The 15273-nt window shown below is 47.3% G+C and overlaps 1 protein-coding gene across 2 annotated transcripts in view; it reads left to right on the top strand.

Annotated features, from left to right (window-relative positions):
• LOC132452976 (NEDD4-like E3 ubiquitin-protein ligase WWP1) overlaps nt 1–15271 on the top strand; it is a 35791-nt gene extending 20520 nt beyond the window's left edge. Inside the window, exons 8-25 of one of the 2 annotated variants that reach the window (XM_060045818.1) lie at nt 439–653; nt 1214–1667; nt 2467–2562; nt 2977–3151; nt 3889–3943; nt 5578–5662; nt 5840–5968; nt 6257–6329; nt 6462–6533; nt 6939–7027; nt 7285–7444; nt 8825–8958; nt 9289–9429; nt 10028–10148; nt 10273–10377; nt 10793–10889; nt 11207–11279; nt 11685–15271. In XM_060045818.1, coding sequence (XP_059901801.1) covers nt 439–653; nt 1214–1667; nt 2467–2562; nt 2977–3151; nt 3889–3943; nt 5578–5662; nt 5840–5968; nt 6257–6329; nt 6462–6533; nt 6939–7027; nt 7285–7444; nt 8825–8958; nt 9289–9429; nt 10028–10148; nt 10273–10377; nt 10793–10889; nt 11207–11279; nt 11685–11784 — 2374 coding nt within the window. In that variant the 3' untranslated portion in view covers nt 11785–15271. Of the gene's footprint in view, nt 1–438; nt 654–1213; nt 1668–2466; nt 2563–2976; nt 3152–3888; nt 3944–5574; nt 5663–5839; nt 5969–6256; nt 6330–6461; nt 6534–6938; nt 7028–7284; nt 7445–8824; nt 8959–9288; nt 9430–10027; nt 10149–10272; nt 10378–10792; nt 10890–11206; nt 11280–11684 lie in introns of both variants that reach the window. The other variant, XM_060045817.1, reaches the window with a different exon arrangement.
• Nucleotides 15272–15273: the final 2 nt, after the last annotated feature.

Raw genomic sequence — 15273 nt, 5'->3', positions numbered from 1 at the left:
TGCTCCTTTCGTTGCCATTTATCACTACTTATATTAAGGATGGGCGATTAATCGTATTTTGATCGTGATTTTGATTTTAGCCTCAAACGATCACAAAATTGACAATCTTTATTTTATTTTATTTTTATGTTTTATAGAAAGGGCAGAACAGCTGGATACATATCTGTATTTCATTTTAGATTGGAACATTTTCTTTTTGACCATTTTGTGTATATTTTTACGGCATAATTTCAAAGTTTTCAGTTACAACTAAAAAATTCGGAGAAACATGCTGAAATGAATACATGTCTTCAAACTCAAAAATAATCGTTTGAATATTGACTCAAACGATTTCAATATTGACCAAAATAATCGTGATTATGATTTTCCCATAATCGAGCAGCCCTCATTTATATATAACCACTAATTTTCTGGCGTTGTGCTTTTGTTCTCCTAAAGCACATCGAATGGTACGGAAGCGGGACCAGCCAATGGCTCCAGCCCAGGCTCCTGTTCAGCCCCCAATGGCGAAGACACCGATTCGGTGCACGACCCTTCCTCCCTTCACGACCCTTGCCCTGTCGTCAACGGAAACGACACCACATCCAACCTCACCGCTGCCTGCAAACCCCTAGACAGTGACGCAAGCACCACCACCACCACCAACGGCACTGGTGAGGAAACTCTGGCAGGTGTATCCCAGGCACAGGCTCTAGACCCCTGTCACCGAATAATTGTGATTGCCTGCTGACGACGGGATGCTATTTCCCCTTCACTCGCACCTCGGTGCCTCCTCGCTTTAAAAAAACTCAAACCTTCACCTGCTTCACAATACTTTAGAGCATGTAGGCCTGTAGATCCGTGCCATCTGCAGACCTAAATCCCCTTAGTTTCTTCGCACGCATGAATCATGCAGTCGTCCCTAATCTCTCTCTCTCTCTCTCTGTCTCTCTGTCTCTTTCTCTCTCTCTGTGTGTGTGTGTGTGTGTGTGTGTGTGTGTGTGTGTGTGTGTGTGTGTGTGTGTGTGTGTGTGTGTGTGTGTGTGTGTGTGTGTGTGTGTGTGTGTGTGTGTGTGTGTGTGTGTGTGTGTGTGTGTGTGTGTGTATTACTGAACTCCAATGGGGAAATATTCTATAGAAGGGGTGCAGTATATGTCAAAGGAAATGTTGATTCATGATGTTATTTATTATACTCCGTCACGCTCGCCCCTGCCCCTCTCTCTGAACGCTACAGTGAACGGAGACGGCGTTGACGCAGCCCACCCCTCTTCTACCGCGGCAACAGAGGACGCACCGCCCTCCTCCCAGAGCCAGGAAGACCCTAGCCAGAACCCCGTTCCGCCAGACCCAGACCCGGCCGCCGGCAGCACAACCCCAGGCCCCGCCGCCGCCGCCGCCGCCGCCACCACCACCACCACCACCACCACCACCTCCTCATCCTCCGTTACTGCAGCGCCTGCTGCTCCCTCCGACTCCAGCACCCCGACCCGTGCGTCAGCTGCTCCTGCCCCGGACCCCGCGGCCGGGACGTCGCCCTGCCCTGCTCCGGGGGAACCGGCACCCCCCCCCGGGGGGGAGGGCGGGGCCGTCGCCGGAGGCACTGAGGACCCACCTGCGGACGGGGCCAAGCCCAGACAGCAGACGACCCCCAGCAGCACGGCGGCCGCCTCCGACGCCCTGCCGCCGGGGTACAACCAGCCGGCCTTGTTGGGGGGGGGGGGGGGGGATACCCAGAGCAGTTGGGATTAGCCTGGAGTCTATCCTGATCACATGACATGCATCAGTCTGGACCCCTAGCCGCACACATCAAATCCTGACATTACTACGTAGCCGGGCCGCTCAGGGACTGTGTGGTAGTTGATGATGTAGCCGGGCCAATCAGGGACTGTGTGGTAGTTGATGATGTAGCCGGGCCAATCAGGGACTGTGTGGTAGTTGATGATGTAGCCGGGCCAATCAGGGACTGTGTGGTAGTTGATGATGTAGACGGGCCAATCAGGGACTGTGTGGTAGTTGATGATGTAGACGGGCCAATCAGGGACTGTGTGGTAGTTGATGATGTAGACGGGCCGATTCGTGAAGCAGAACAGAATGTGTGGTCAGGTGATCCAGACGGTCTGAAGGGTACGAAATAACAGCATTATCTCTATTGTGACATTGCATAGGCTTTGAAGCCACATGAGATACTGTTTGTGGATTAGGGTCATGTCATTACATCCTCTGTACTTAAGGGTCGATCCATCCATTATCTAACATCCAATACCTAAAATCCTGTTGAATCTGGAAATGCTCAGGGCCATGGAGGCAACAATGCCGCTCTAGATGCGCCTCCCATCAAGTGTCTTGTCATCAGGTTCCCATCTGTGTCGTGTCTGCGTTTGAACTGCTAAACGATGGCTCAAGCGGCAAGCCAGGCTCACTGTTCAAAGGGCCGGAACAACAGCCCTGTGTTTTGTGTAATTCAATACTGTTCCTTGGGACTACCAGGTGGGAGCAGAGGAAAGACCCACATGGCCGGACGTACTACGTAGACCACAACACCAGGACCACCACCTGGGAGAGGCCGCAGCCTCTACCCCCAGGGTCAGTCTCACTCACCCCATCCCTCAACGTATATCCTCTACATCTTAGTGACAGGGGAGGAAATGAGTATATTTATCAGTGTGTGTAACAAATGCCACTGTTTGTGAACTATTGCCTTCCGCTTCCATGACCCTCACCTTTCACAAAGCTCTCTCTGCCTTGTTTGCTTGGCTTCATGTTTTTGATCAACGTCCCTAACTCTGTCTGTCTCTGTCTGTCTCTGTCTGTCTGTCTCTGTCTGTCTGTCTCTGTCTGTCTCTGTCTGTCTCTGTCTGTCTCTGTCCGTCTCTGTCCGTCTCTGTCCGTCTCTGTCCGTCTGTCTCTGTATCTCTGTCTCTGTATCTCTGTCTCTGTATCTCTGTCTCTCTCTCTCACTCTCTCACTCACTCTCTTTCTGCGCCTCTCTCTCTCTAGCTGGGAGAGAAGGGTGGACGACCGGGGCCGTATCTACTACGTGGACCACAACACCCGCACCACCACGTGGCAGCGGCCCACCATGGAGTCGGTCCGCAACTTTGAGCAGTGGCAGAGCCAGAGGAGCCAGCTTCAGGGAGCCATGCACCAGTTCAACCAGAGATACCTCTATTCCGTAAGGGGACGCCGTTTCTCACCACTTCACAGGCACTCCGAAGGGCGTTCCGGATTAGTTAAGAGTCTTTAAAGCCTGATGACCTAATTGTGTCACCCTTGAGGGCTTTTGGGTCAAAGAAAATAAAAATAAAATTTTATTTCTATTTTACGACCGCTCTTGAGTTTTTGACAGATTTGTTCTCATATTTACAAGTCCCGCGGGGTGCAAAACCGATAAACCAGCTCAGTTATTTCCCTCAGGTGCTATGAAACTTTGATTAAGGGGCAGTTCAGCAGTGTGTCTGGGGAGGCTGCTCCACCGTGATCCATGGGCTACGCAGTAGGGGGGGGGGGGGGTGGTGGTGGGGGGTCCTGTCCCCCTTCCCTTCCTCCATCTGCCCATTATTCCAGGTGTTCTTCGGGAAGGCCTCTCTCTGAGTCTTTGATTTGAGCCCGATGCCATCATGATTAACGACCCAGTCGAAAGAGCGAAACCAGCGTTGCAAGGCTACAGAGGCGGCCTGCTGCTCGCCCTGTCAGGCTCGATAGAAAAACATAGCTTTGATTTGAATCTTGCTTTCGCTTATTTTTTTGTTTTTATCTTGAAGAGCGTGTTTGGCTATTTGATCCTTTCAGTTGAACATTTGGGCTTCATGGTTTTGATCAATTTTCTTTGTTTACTTCTCGGTGGATCGGATCCTCTTCGTCCTCTCCACTTCACTCCACCTCTCTCCCCCCCCCCCCCCCGATCGCCAGGCCTCCATGATGTCAGCGGAGAACGACCCCCTAGGCCCGCTTCCGCCTGGCTGGGGTGAGTTCTGCTCCTCTACCTGAGGTTCACACAGGGCCACCATTCACCAGGGCTTATGGCTGCAGCATGAGCCTACTGTAGTCCATGTACGCTATCGACCTCACCTCAGCGTGCATGGACACAAAGCATACACAAGCAGCAAAACGCTCATGAAAGTACAACAACATTCTGGTCCCATGTTTCATGCAACCTCGGCCCTGATGCCATTGCCATCCCCATTCTCTCACCGGTAATTTGAAAAGCGATATATTTTAATTGTAACACTGCTGGGGGCAGAGTTTAACTTTCCAGTTACTTTCCGTGCTGTACTGTGGTAGCATAGTAGTGAATAGCAAGGGTATACCTTTTTAAATGTATCAATCTTGCCAATGTCAAGTTTAAGCATTTTTTCCGCCTGCTTTATTTTAAATAGCTTTCATGGGTACACTCTGTATAAACGTTGGTGGCTCTGGTATTATCTGCCTGATAGACACTATTATCTTGGGATTTGAGTAGGTAACGTTGGTGTACAATGGAGCACAGAGCGTACACTGATTTGGATGGGTACATGTTAGATTGTTCTTTGTGGGAAGCTCTTTAATCATTCGTATACTGCCTAGTCACTAGTGCGCTTCTTAGCCGTTCTTCTCGGGAGGTCATACAACAGCCGTATGTTCCATGTACCATCCGAGTCTGATGTAATTTGCATGACCAAATAAGGGTGTCTGGATGCACTCGTCTCCCCAGACTCGCGTTATGCTCACGTTATTGGTTGATGCGTTGTGGTCGACCAATCACATGGGAGGCATTTAGTGATCTGTATCTGACTCACGTGGGCATTTTGTGTGGGTGGCATCCGAGGAAAGAATCTGCATCTCCTGGATTCTGCGGTGAGATTTAAAGAATCACACACACAAGATGCTTTGCGTTTGACACACTGCATGGTACCATCCTGTGAAAGAGAAGAGTGACGGATCCAGATGTGACCCAGACTCGTTCACAAACACTAGGGTGGTCCACAGACCACAGTGGTCACCAGTGTTGTTTTTGGCAGGCATTTTAGATTTAGTTTTAGTCTTAGTCTTTTTGACGAAATGCTTCTTAGTTTTAGTCCCATTTTAGTCATTTCTATCTTTGAAAGTTTTAGTCTAGTTTTAGTCTGACGAAAACTCAAAAGGTTTTAGTCTAGTTTTAGTCCGACGAAAACTCGTCGGACTGTCGCACTCGTCGCACACGGCACACTCGTGTGTGCCGTGTGCGTGCAGGCGCAGCTGCGCGCGAGCGAGGCTTTTAGTGTGTGATGGGGGCGTGACTGTTAGGACAAGCAGCTGGCTCCATTTCTCCATTTCTTTTCCGCATATTATAGTTGGCGGGAAAAAAGCATGTTTTGAAACTTTGTTCGTCCACTCACTAACAATTTAGTCTCGTCTAGTTCTCGTCTGACGAAAATGTCTACATTTTTCGTCACATTTTAGTCTTTATATGGCTTTGGTGACGTTCGTCTTAGTCTCATTTTCGTCATGGAAAAAAGGGGTCTGACGACGTCATTTTCGTTTTCGTCTTGCCTGACGAAAACAACACTGGTGGTCACAGTACGCGCCTGGCTCGTTATGTACCCCGGCGCTGATTGCCTGCCTGTCCTCCACCCCAAGCAGAGAGGCGTGTGGACTCCAACGACCGTGTGTACTTCGTCAACCACAGCACTAAGACCACGCAGTGGGAGGACCCCCGGACACAGGGGTGAGTAGCGGGTTTTTGCCCGGTTCAACGCAATGGCACGTCAACGCTCTGTGTACGGCGAGCATCCTGTCAGCAGGCTGCCGAGTGGTGGGCCTCAAAGCGGCAGTGTCACCGTGGTCTGTGTTGTTGTGTGTGTGTGCTTCTCTGAGTGGGCGTTGTGGGTTTCCTGGCTTTCAGGCTCCAGAACGAGGAGCCGCTCCCAGAGGGCTGGGAGATCCGCTACACCAGAGAAGGGGTGCGCTACTTTGTGGACCATAACACCCGGACCACCACCTTCAATGACCCACGCACCGGAAAATCCTCTGTGTAGGGGCACACTAATGCACTCAGTAGTCCCATTCAGACCCCTGCCTCCGCCGGGGCAGTTTCGTGCTTTCTTCTGGGCCCCTCGTCATCCATTCAAGTGTCCTAGGCTTGATGAATTGGCCTTGCCATAACAATGACCCCTAAAGTGGTGATTCACGGACCTGACATGTTGTTTATTGGACCTAGGCGCTTTGAATGACCTGAGATGCCCTCTCCTTGTTGACATAGTAAATTACTCCTCTTGCTCTCTCTCTCTCGCTCCCTCTCTCTCTCGCGCCCTCTCCCTAGCACCAAGGGGCCTCAAATTGCCTACGAGCGCAGCTTCAGGTGGAAGCTCGCCCACTTTCGCTACCTGTGCCAGGTAATTACTTCCCATTACTTATTACTTTAGGTAATCACTTCCCAGTGTCGTGGATGGAGAAGATATGTTGAAAATGCAGTGTTTTCACAGACGTACTCGTGTGTCTCTGTCTCCCTCTCTCTGTTACCTCAGTCCAATGCACTTCCCAGCCATGTGAAGATCACTGTGTCGAGACAGACCCTGTTCGAAGACTCTTTCCAGCAAGTGAGTGAGTTGTCAGAGCCTGCGACCCTGAGGCAGAAGTCACTGATCTGACGCTCTTCTGTGCATCGTGGATACAAAGCCTACTATCCCCATATGCATTAAACTAGCAACTGCATTGAACATTCTCCATTATACTCCTTTCTTCTTTTTGCTTATTATTTATTTGCTGACCGATTACCTACGCTTGTCAACCAGTCATTAACCGATAAGAACAATAACCAAAAGGTTTCGAGTAATGTATGATAAAAATACAAAACTAATGGGTAGCTAATTAGATTATTAATATATTTGGGTACTTTTATTTGGTTGCTTTTTTTTGTAGATGCGCTACGGCAGCAAAGGTGACACACGGAAAGTAAGGATATATTTTATAATAAAATATTTTTTTTTGACGCGTGCTTTTAGATTATGGCCCTTAAACCCTACGACCTGAGAAGGAGGCTCTACGTCATCTTCAGAGGAGAGGAGGGACTGGACTACGGTGGCCTGGCTCGGTAAGAATGGCAATGAACGCAAATTGTTGGTGCTTCGAAATGCAGCAGTCTGATGAACCGTAACCCATGTCTGTGTTGCATCAGTGGGAGAACTCAGTGTTCAAATTCTCTCACTTTCTGTATTTAGCCCCAAATGTAAAAAAGTAGTGGATGGCTAAACTAATTGTGTAGTCTGATTTTGTTTTGGTGCCCTCTCTCGTTCACACGTCCTTTTTTTTCTCTCTCCATCTCTCTCTCTCTCCCCCACCCCCACTCAGGGAGTGGTTCTTCCTGCTGTCCCACGAGGTGCTCAACCCCATGTACTGTCTGTTTGAGTACGCCGGCAAGAGCAACTACTGTCTGCAGATCAACCCCGCCTCCACCATCAACCCCGACCACCTCTCCTACTTCTGCTTCATAGGGCGCTTCATCGCCATGGTGAGTCCGAACACATACTCACGCCCCCTTCATGCTCACCCATCACCTTCTTCTTGCCCACACCTGCAAAGTTTAAGAGAGTCCTAAATCTGTGTGGATTCGAGCTGTAGTGGCGATTCAGCACCCCAGGTGGCCGTACCAAGTCGAAATCAGGTGTCGGCGCATTATGCTTCCTTGTAAAGTTGTCGACGCAAAGTGTTTCGGCCGAGCGTGGGAACCAGACAAATGTGGTAGTTGTCTTGGCTGCTCTGGCATCGGCGTCTGGCCCCCCTCCGGGTCAGAAGGATTTCCAGCAGACCGGTCCTGAGTTGGTCCAATTTTATATGGGGCGGGTTTACAATGACTTTGAGAGGAGGAACAGGAAACAACCAAGATGGGTGACACTGATTTGTCACATGTTTGTCGCCCCTGAGAGGTTCCAGACGTATTCTTATTTTGGAATACGCAAATAAGTACACTTTTTTATTTTGGAATATAAGGGCGTATTCACACCTGCCTTGTTTGGTTCGAACCAAACCAAAAAAATCGCTGGTGCAGACCTTTTTGGGCTGGTGTGAATACAAACCATCGAACTTGGTTGCGGACCAAACAGCCGGTCCGAGACCCAGCCGGAGAGGTGGTCTCGGGTCGCTTCCAAACGCACCCTGGTGCGGTTCCCTTTGGATGTGAATGCGACCACGCTCGGTCCGACCCAGTTATGAAAATAAAAAGCCTTATTGGACGCAACAGACTTCCATTGCTGCTTGTGTATTCATTTATATTGTTTGATTAGCTCAGTTAATTCAAAGATCAACGTCACGTTATCAGACCGGCATCACGTTATCAGACCCGTTAAAAATGAGTCGTGGCTCAACATGGAGCGAAGAGGAGACGAAATGTCTTTTGGATATTTGGGCAGACGCCAAAATATAAAGTATTTTGGAGAACACTTATAAAAATTCCGATGCATTTAATACATTCAGTACAAGGATGGGTGAGAAGGCGTTCGAGCGTACGCGTATGGCGTAACATCATAAAGTCGACGTTGTGCCAAACGCCTCCAAAAAGAAAATGCTCCAAAAGAAAAAAAGTACCGCAAATGTTTGTAACTGTATAAAACCAATCAGTATAAGCACAACGAGGGCAGCACGCTGAATCGCCATAATCTCCATCGTTTGTGTACTCTTGTTTTTTGCATGACAATATTTCATTACAAATCGCGCTTCACAATGTCAGTACAATTACTTGGGTATCCAATCACTAAGTGTCCCCTTGTCCCCATAGCTTTGTTTGAAAGGGTTTTTATTTATCCACAGACTGAGGGGCTGTGTTTCCGTCTCTCGCTCTCTGTCACCGTGTTGACATCGGTCTCTTTGGCTCTTTTGTCTGTGCGGTCGACAGGCGCTGTTCCACGGCAAGTTCATCGACACGGGCTTCTCGCTGCCCTTCTACAAGCGCATGCTCAACAAGAAGCTGCTCCTGAAGGACCTGGAGTCCATCGACCCAGAGTTCTACAACTCCCTCATCTGGATCCGGTAACGCCACCCAACCCGCCTTCTCCATTATGGAAAAAATCATAATCACGGTTATTTTGGTCAATTTTTAAATCAGGATTATTCAAACAATTATTTTCGAGTTTGAAAATCTCTCCAAAAGAACACTTTGTAACAGATATTTTTTTTTTTTTAAGATATACAATGCTTGAAAATTGGTTTTCCGGCCAGCCCTAGTGTGCGAATCCAGGACATGTTTTACATCCCCCTCTTGCACTGGGGAAAGAATTTTTCATGCTAGTCAGAATGCGAAAACATTAATCCTTCCTCTCTTCCATCATCGGTTCCCCTCCTCCTCCTCCCCCTCTGCAGGGACAACAACATAGAGGAGTGCGGCCTGGAGATGTTCTTCTCGGTGGACATGGAGATCCTGGGCAAGATCACCTCCCACGACCTGAAGGCCGACGGCACCAACGTGCAGGTCACAGAGGAGAACAAGGAGGAGTACATCAGGTAGGGTGCCCTCTGGGTGGTCCCGCCGGGACAGGCCTTCCTGAGGGCCACCTCTGGGCCTTTAGGACACGCTAATCAGATTGAGGAGGAGGTTTTGTCATGGTGATTGTAATTCCTCATAATGATTGGAAACACCACACACGCATGCATTCGTGGGGCGTTATGATGAAATGGATAATTATTGGGCATTGTACGGGATGTATATACCACGATATACTCCTGTATTCTAAACACTTTCCTAAACAGTCAAACTGAGGGTTATTACATTGAAGCATATGGAGATGTAATGTGTTATCCCACTAAAAGTTTTAAATCTCATGTTTGATCATTATATGGGTCTTCTTATCGTAACTTCTTTTGAATATAAAACGGGGCATCGCGATGAGTCGATCTCTTCATTTCATACCGATAAAAGGTCGTATTGATTATTGTCCAGGCTTACACATTGGCATCCATATATACTTGTGTGTGTGTGTGTGTGTGTGTGTGTGTGTGTGTGTGTGTGTGTGTGTGTGTGTGTGTGTGTGTGTGTGTGTGTGTGTGTGTGTGTGTGTGTGTGTGTGTGTGTGTGTGTGTGTGTGTGTGTGTGTGTGTGTAGCTTGATGGCAGAGTGGCGGTTCTCCCGGGGGGTGGAGGGCCAGACCAAGGCCTTCCTGGACGGGTTCAATGAGGTGGTTCCGCTCCAGTGGCTCCAGTACTTTGACGAGAAGGAGTTAGAGGTGAGTGGCTGTGCTCCTCCACACACGCACATGTTCGGCACATTACTATGGTTGGTATTATGGCCAGTACCGATGTATGAAAAATGGGCCAAACACTCACACGTGTGTGTGTGTGTCGATGCAGGTGATGCTGTGTGGCATGCAGGAGGTGGATCTGCAGGACTGGCAGAGGAACACTGTGTATCGCCACTACACTAGAAACAGCAAACAGATAATTTGGTTCTGGCAGGTAATGTAGACGAGGTCTTTCCGTTGGTTGGACCTTGAGGAAGAGCGGGAAAGTTATTCTTCAATAGTACTTTGTGTATCTTCAGCCGGGGGTATCTGATTCCCATTTATGGTTTTATTACAAGGATGAGGGCATGTTTACTAATGATATAGACTTACATTTATTTTAATAGGGCATAAATATTGACAATGTATCATTTCGCATTAAACAAACCTAATTTGGATTCCTACAACATGGGGGCTTTTTAATTGTTAAGCAAGCTTATCTTTTACGTGACTTCCTCTAGTTTACTCAGCCCTTGAGATTTAAGTATCCTTATTAACCTAATCCTCATCCACTTCACACCCGTGAGATGCCTTTGTGTGTTTGTGGTGAGGACTGCTCAGTGTTTGTGTTTCTCTGGCGCCCCCTGCAGTTGGTGAAGGAGGTGGACAACGAGGTGCGTCTGAGGCTCATGCAGTTTGTCACGGGGACCTGCAGGCTGCCGCTGGGGGGCTTCGCCGAGCTCATGGGTACACACACACACACACACACACACACACACACACACACACACACACACACACACACACACACACACACACACACACACACACACACACACACACACACACACACACACACACACACACACACACACACACACTACAACAAACAAATTAATATTCTGTTGATTACAAATGTAAATAGTGTTGTGGCCAAATTTGTTTGAAAATTCTAGTCCTGAGCCCTGATTCTTTTAAGAGGTCGGTTTATATTAGCCCTAACCCAGTATTTTAAATGTCTTATACCCTGTCCATAATTCTTGTGCCGGGTTTTCCTACCCTAGGGAGTAACGGGCCTCAGAAGTTCTGCATCGAGAAGGTGGGGAAGGAAACCTGGCTTCCCAGAAGTCACACATGGTGAGTACAACCATAGGTCTATTACGTATCGTATCGAAACACCCTGGACCAACACACCCTACATTGCATGCACCCTTGGCACGCCTCTGTAAAGGAGCAACTAACAACGTAACAAAAAACTTTTAATGATATCAGATCCCTGTGATATCAGAACCAGAGGGTTGTATTACAAGGTCGGCTTTCACTTACGAGGAATGTGTTATTTGTATTAAAAATACAATAAATGAACAGTACAGGATGAAGGGAGACTGTCTGACTAAGGGGATCTGGTGCTTCGCCTGGTTGCAGTGATCAGCCATTATCCTCTTCTTTATGTATTCTCAAGGCCAGTGTCCTGGACCACTTCCAGCCGTGCTCCATGGTTCCCCTGTTATTCATCCTGGGGTGCGTTTGTTTTCCCTCCAGCTTTAACCGGCTGGACCTCCCCCCCTACAAGAGCTTTGAGCAGCTGAAGGAGAAGCTGCTGTTCGCCATCGAGGAAACTGAAGGATTCGGACAGGAGTAGAGAGCCAACAAGAGCATGGCGGGAGGACGGGGGGAGGCGGGGGGAGGCGGGGGATGCTTCATCACTATCTCCCCCTCCCTCCCTCTCGCGCTGCCTGACCCACCCCCCCCCCTTCCCCCTTCCCCCTTCCCCCCATGCTGTTTATACAGCCAAGTAAACAAAAAAAGGAAGAATTGCACAGATGAATACCAATGTATATAAGCTATTTTGTCATTTTAAACCAAATCTTAATCCACAGAATCATTTCTCTGCAGCGATCCCTTTGTCCCCCCCCTACGCCCTTCAGAGTATAGCTAACCCGTCATGAAATATGCAAGCATCTAAGCCCCGCCGTCTTGAGGAGACGAAATCATCGTTTTTTTTTATCGTTATTAAGGAAACTGAAAGTGTTCTGAAGAGGATTTTATAGCTAAAGCATTTAACTTCTTCTACGGCTCTAGTTCTATAGAGCTTTTAAAAGGCTGATTGTAGTTTCAGAGTGCCTGAGATTTCACCCCCTCATCCCCTCCTCCCCCCCATCGGACCCCATCCCCCCCCAGGTTTGGGGGGGGTGGGGAAGCCCTGTCCGCCTCGTCTTATCGCCCACTGACTTTACAAGCAAACAAACCACCTGATGGACACACGCCACTCATAGCTCACGCCGGTGTGTTCCCACGGTAACACCCGACGACATCATGACTGAATGACTGAATGAAGAGTATTGTCCCCCCTTCGTTTCCTTTACCGCAGTACATCACAGTACGCAAGACATAGATCATACTTCCCTTGACCCACACACACACACACACACACACACACACACACACACACACACACACACACACACACACACACACACACACACACACACACACACACACACACTCTCAGACTCACACTCTTCCCTCTCGCTGTGATTGGATGGCCTTGAAACCCAAGCTGGGACAAAGATCCCCCCCTTGAGAAAAGACAAAAAATTACTCACCTGTAACCTTGTGAAAATTGGTGACTCATCCAAGATGCAGGGTTTAACACACACACACACACACACACACACAACTTAAACCGTGCCATGTATTTATTTTGCTGCTTGCGACTTGCAGCTGGTTCTTTCTGGGGTGTCTTTGCGTTGCCGGGGGAAACGTAGGCTTTCCAGGGTCGCCGTGGTGACGACAGCAGAGACGTCCCCCACCATTTATTAGTTTCTCATCCATCACAGTATAGTGACGAATAGACCTCAGAGAGTTTAACGTGTTTCACTTTCCTTTGCACACATGGAGTAGGGAACAAGCTTTGATCATGGGTAGAAATAAATACCTTACAAACCGTTTCGCCACAAATCGCCCGTAACGCTTGTTTAGAAGCGATGGCCGTTGTAAGCTCACAGTCTGAAGGGTCTCTATAGAGGGCAAAGAGGGTCTACATTCAGCATGAAATGTAACCTGGTAACCAAAATAGATAAGCATTTGTAAAAACCTAGATTCTTTTGTTGGCCAACTAGGAAAGAGGCCGTAAACAATTTGGCCAATCCCTTTAATATATTTCCGCATAGAAACGCGCTGCCGTGCAAGACTTTGATAAGGAACGCGCAATAAGCTAATAAGTGTAACTCAAATGTCTATTAGAAAACTGCACACCTTGTTTATTTTCTGCCTTTAAATGTATGTATTTAACAGTTTGAAGTGCAATCGCGCCATCAGTTTATTTATTTTATAGTGACCTATAGCAGTATGACATTGAATGCAGGGGGCGCTTCACACAAGTGTTGTCATTTACCATAACCGCTTTATAGGCCTACATACAACGCCTGGGTTCATTGTGCTAATACAGTCAGCAGTTTGGGATTAAGATTGTGGAAATCGATGTGAACCGCTGGAAAGTGTAGTTAGAACTGGTATAGCAGCATTTGAACAAACATTGGAGAATTACCATTCAAAACTTCTGTGTGATGCAAGTTGTCATGGGTTGCCTGCATACATCTGCAATGTTAATGTTGAAACATTTACACTGGCCATTTGACACAATCATTTATTTCCGTAATGCACAAAAGGCAACATGTATACTAAGAAATGGACACGAATGCAAACATAAAGTGAGTGTTTACGAACAACATATTTTTGCCGCTTGGATTGTAAAATGGCCCTTAAAACATATGTTAGAGATTGTAGATGTTGAAATTAAATGAATGACTCATACAGTATACATGAATGTCCCTTCTAAATCAGCTCCGAACTGTATTCTAGCTGAACTAAAATCCTTTTCCACATTTCTCCTTGATTCCGATTTTTTTACAGAAGAGATAATGTAGCCAAATTCAGTTTGACAGCGACCAATGTTTGTTTAAAAAAGAAACTTGGGCTGTCCGTCTTTATCTTCAAATGTCCCCCCTCTGATTCGTCATCCCATTTTTATGTTTGTTTTTTGTTTTCAGGTGACATTTTCACAGTTATTAATGTGAATTATACACGTGTATAAATAGTGTTGGAAGAAAACTCTGGTGCTTCATGTCGAATGTCTGGAGGCAAGGCAAGCGAAACCACTGTGTGCGTGCGTGTGAGTGTGTCCCTGTTAAAAACGCTTTTTGTCTCAGAGGAGTAGCCCATGTCAAAATAAATATATGCCTTGTATATAACATTTCATTGATCCCGCTGGTCGAAGCTGACCACAGGGACTGCAGGAAAAAAGAGGAATTATTACCGACAAAAGGAGATTAAAAAAAAAAAAAAGATCGTGTAACGCTGTGCTTCCTTCTGAACTACAAAATCCACTATCAGAGGAAGGAAATCAAACTGTATATGAGTATTCATTGTACAGAGAACATTTTAAGAAATTAAAGTAATTAGTTATTGTAATTAATCGCGCGGAACCGATGTTTCATTGATGAAAAATCTTAAAGCCTTTTTTTTTTATTATTCAATAACCTTCATTCTCAGACGTGGATGTTTTCGTATCAGGTTGCCTTGAGGCGCCCCGGCACCCTGGGGAGCACGGAGCACACACACCCTATGCCTACTCGTGATCTAGCTGTCGAACCAAAATGTGATGAGAGGCCGTTGAAAAACTGAAGGTGGGGTTAATCGGGGAGAGTGCTGCTGTGTCTTTTATCGAGGCAATCTGAAACGCAAAACAACCCCAAACGTAACATATCGCGTGTAGATACACACTGTAACCATCAACTACACTGTATGGAAAGATGCTATAGTGGAGTCGTTGCGTAATATACCCCCCCCCCCCCCCACACACCCTTTAACCGCGTTTTAAATGAAGAGATCGATGTATGAGCCAAATAGCTGAATGAACCCCTCCGATGACCTCCAATGATGTTATGTCGTTAAGAATCACAGGGAACTCGATTCCTTCTGCTCAGGAGTCAAAAGGAACAATTTTTATTCTGTTCTTGAAGCAAAGTAAAAACAATAGATTTCCTTTTTGATTATTATGTTTCTTTTGGTTGGATCTTGCCTGTGGAAATGGAACCATATTTAATAAATATATCTGACCACCTTTACG

The sequence above is a fragment of the Gadus macrocephalus genome, chromosome 23, assembly GCF_031168955.1.
Source record: "Gadus macrocephalus chromosome 23, ASM3116895v1".
Classification (NCBI taxonomy): Eukaryota; Metazoa; Chordata; class Actinopteri; order Gadiformes; family Gadidae; genus Gadus; species Gadus macrocephalus.
Note: the sequence above shows the minus strand (reverse complement) of the source record. Positions and strands in the feature narration are given on the sequence as shown.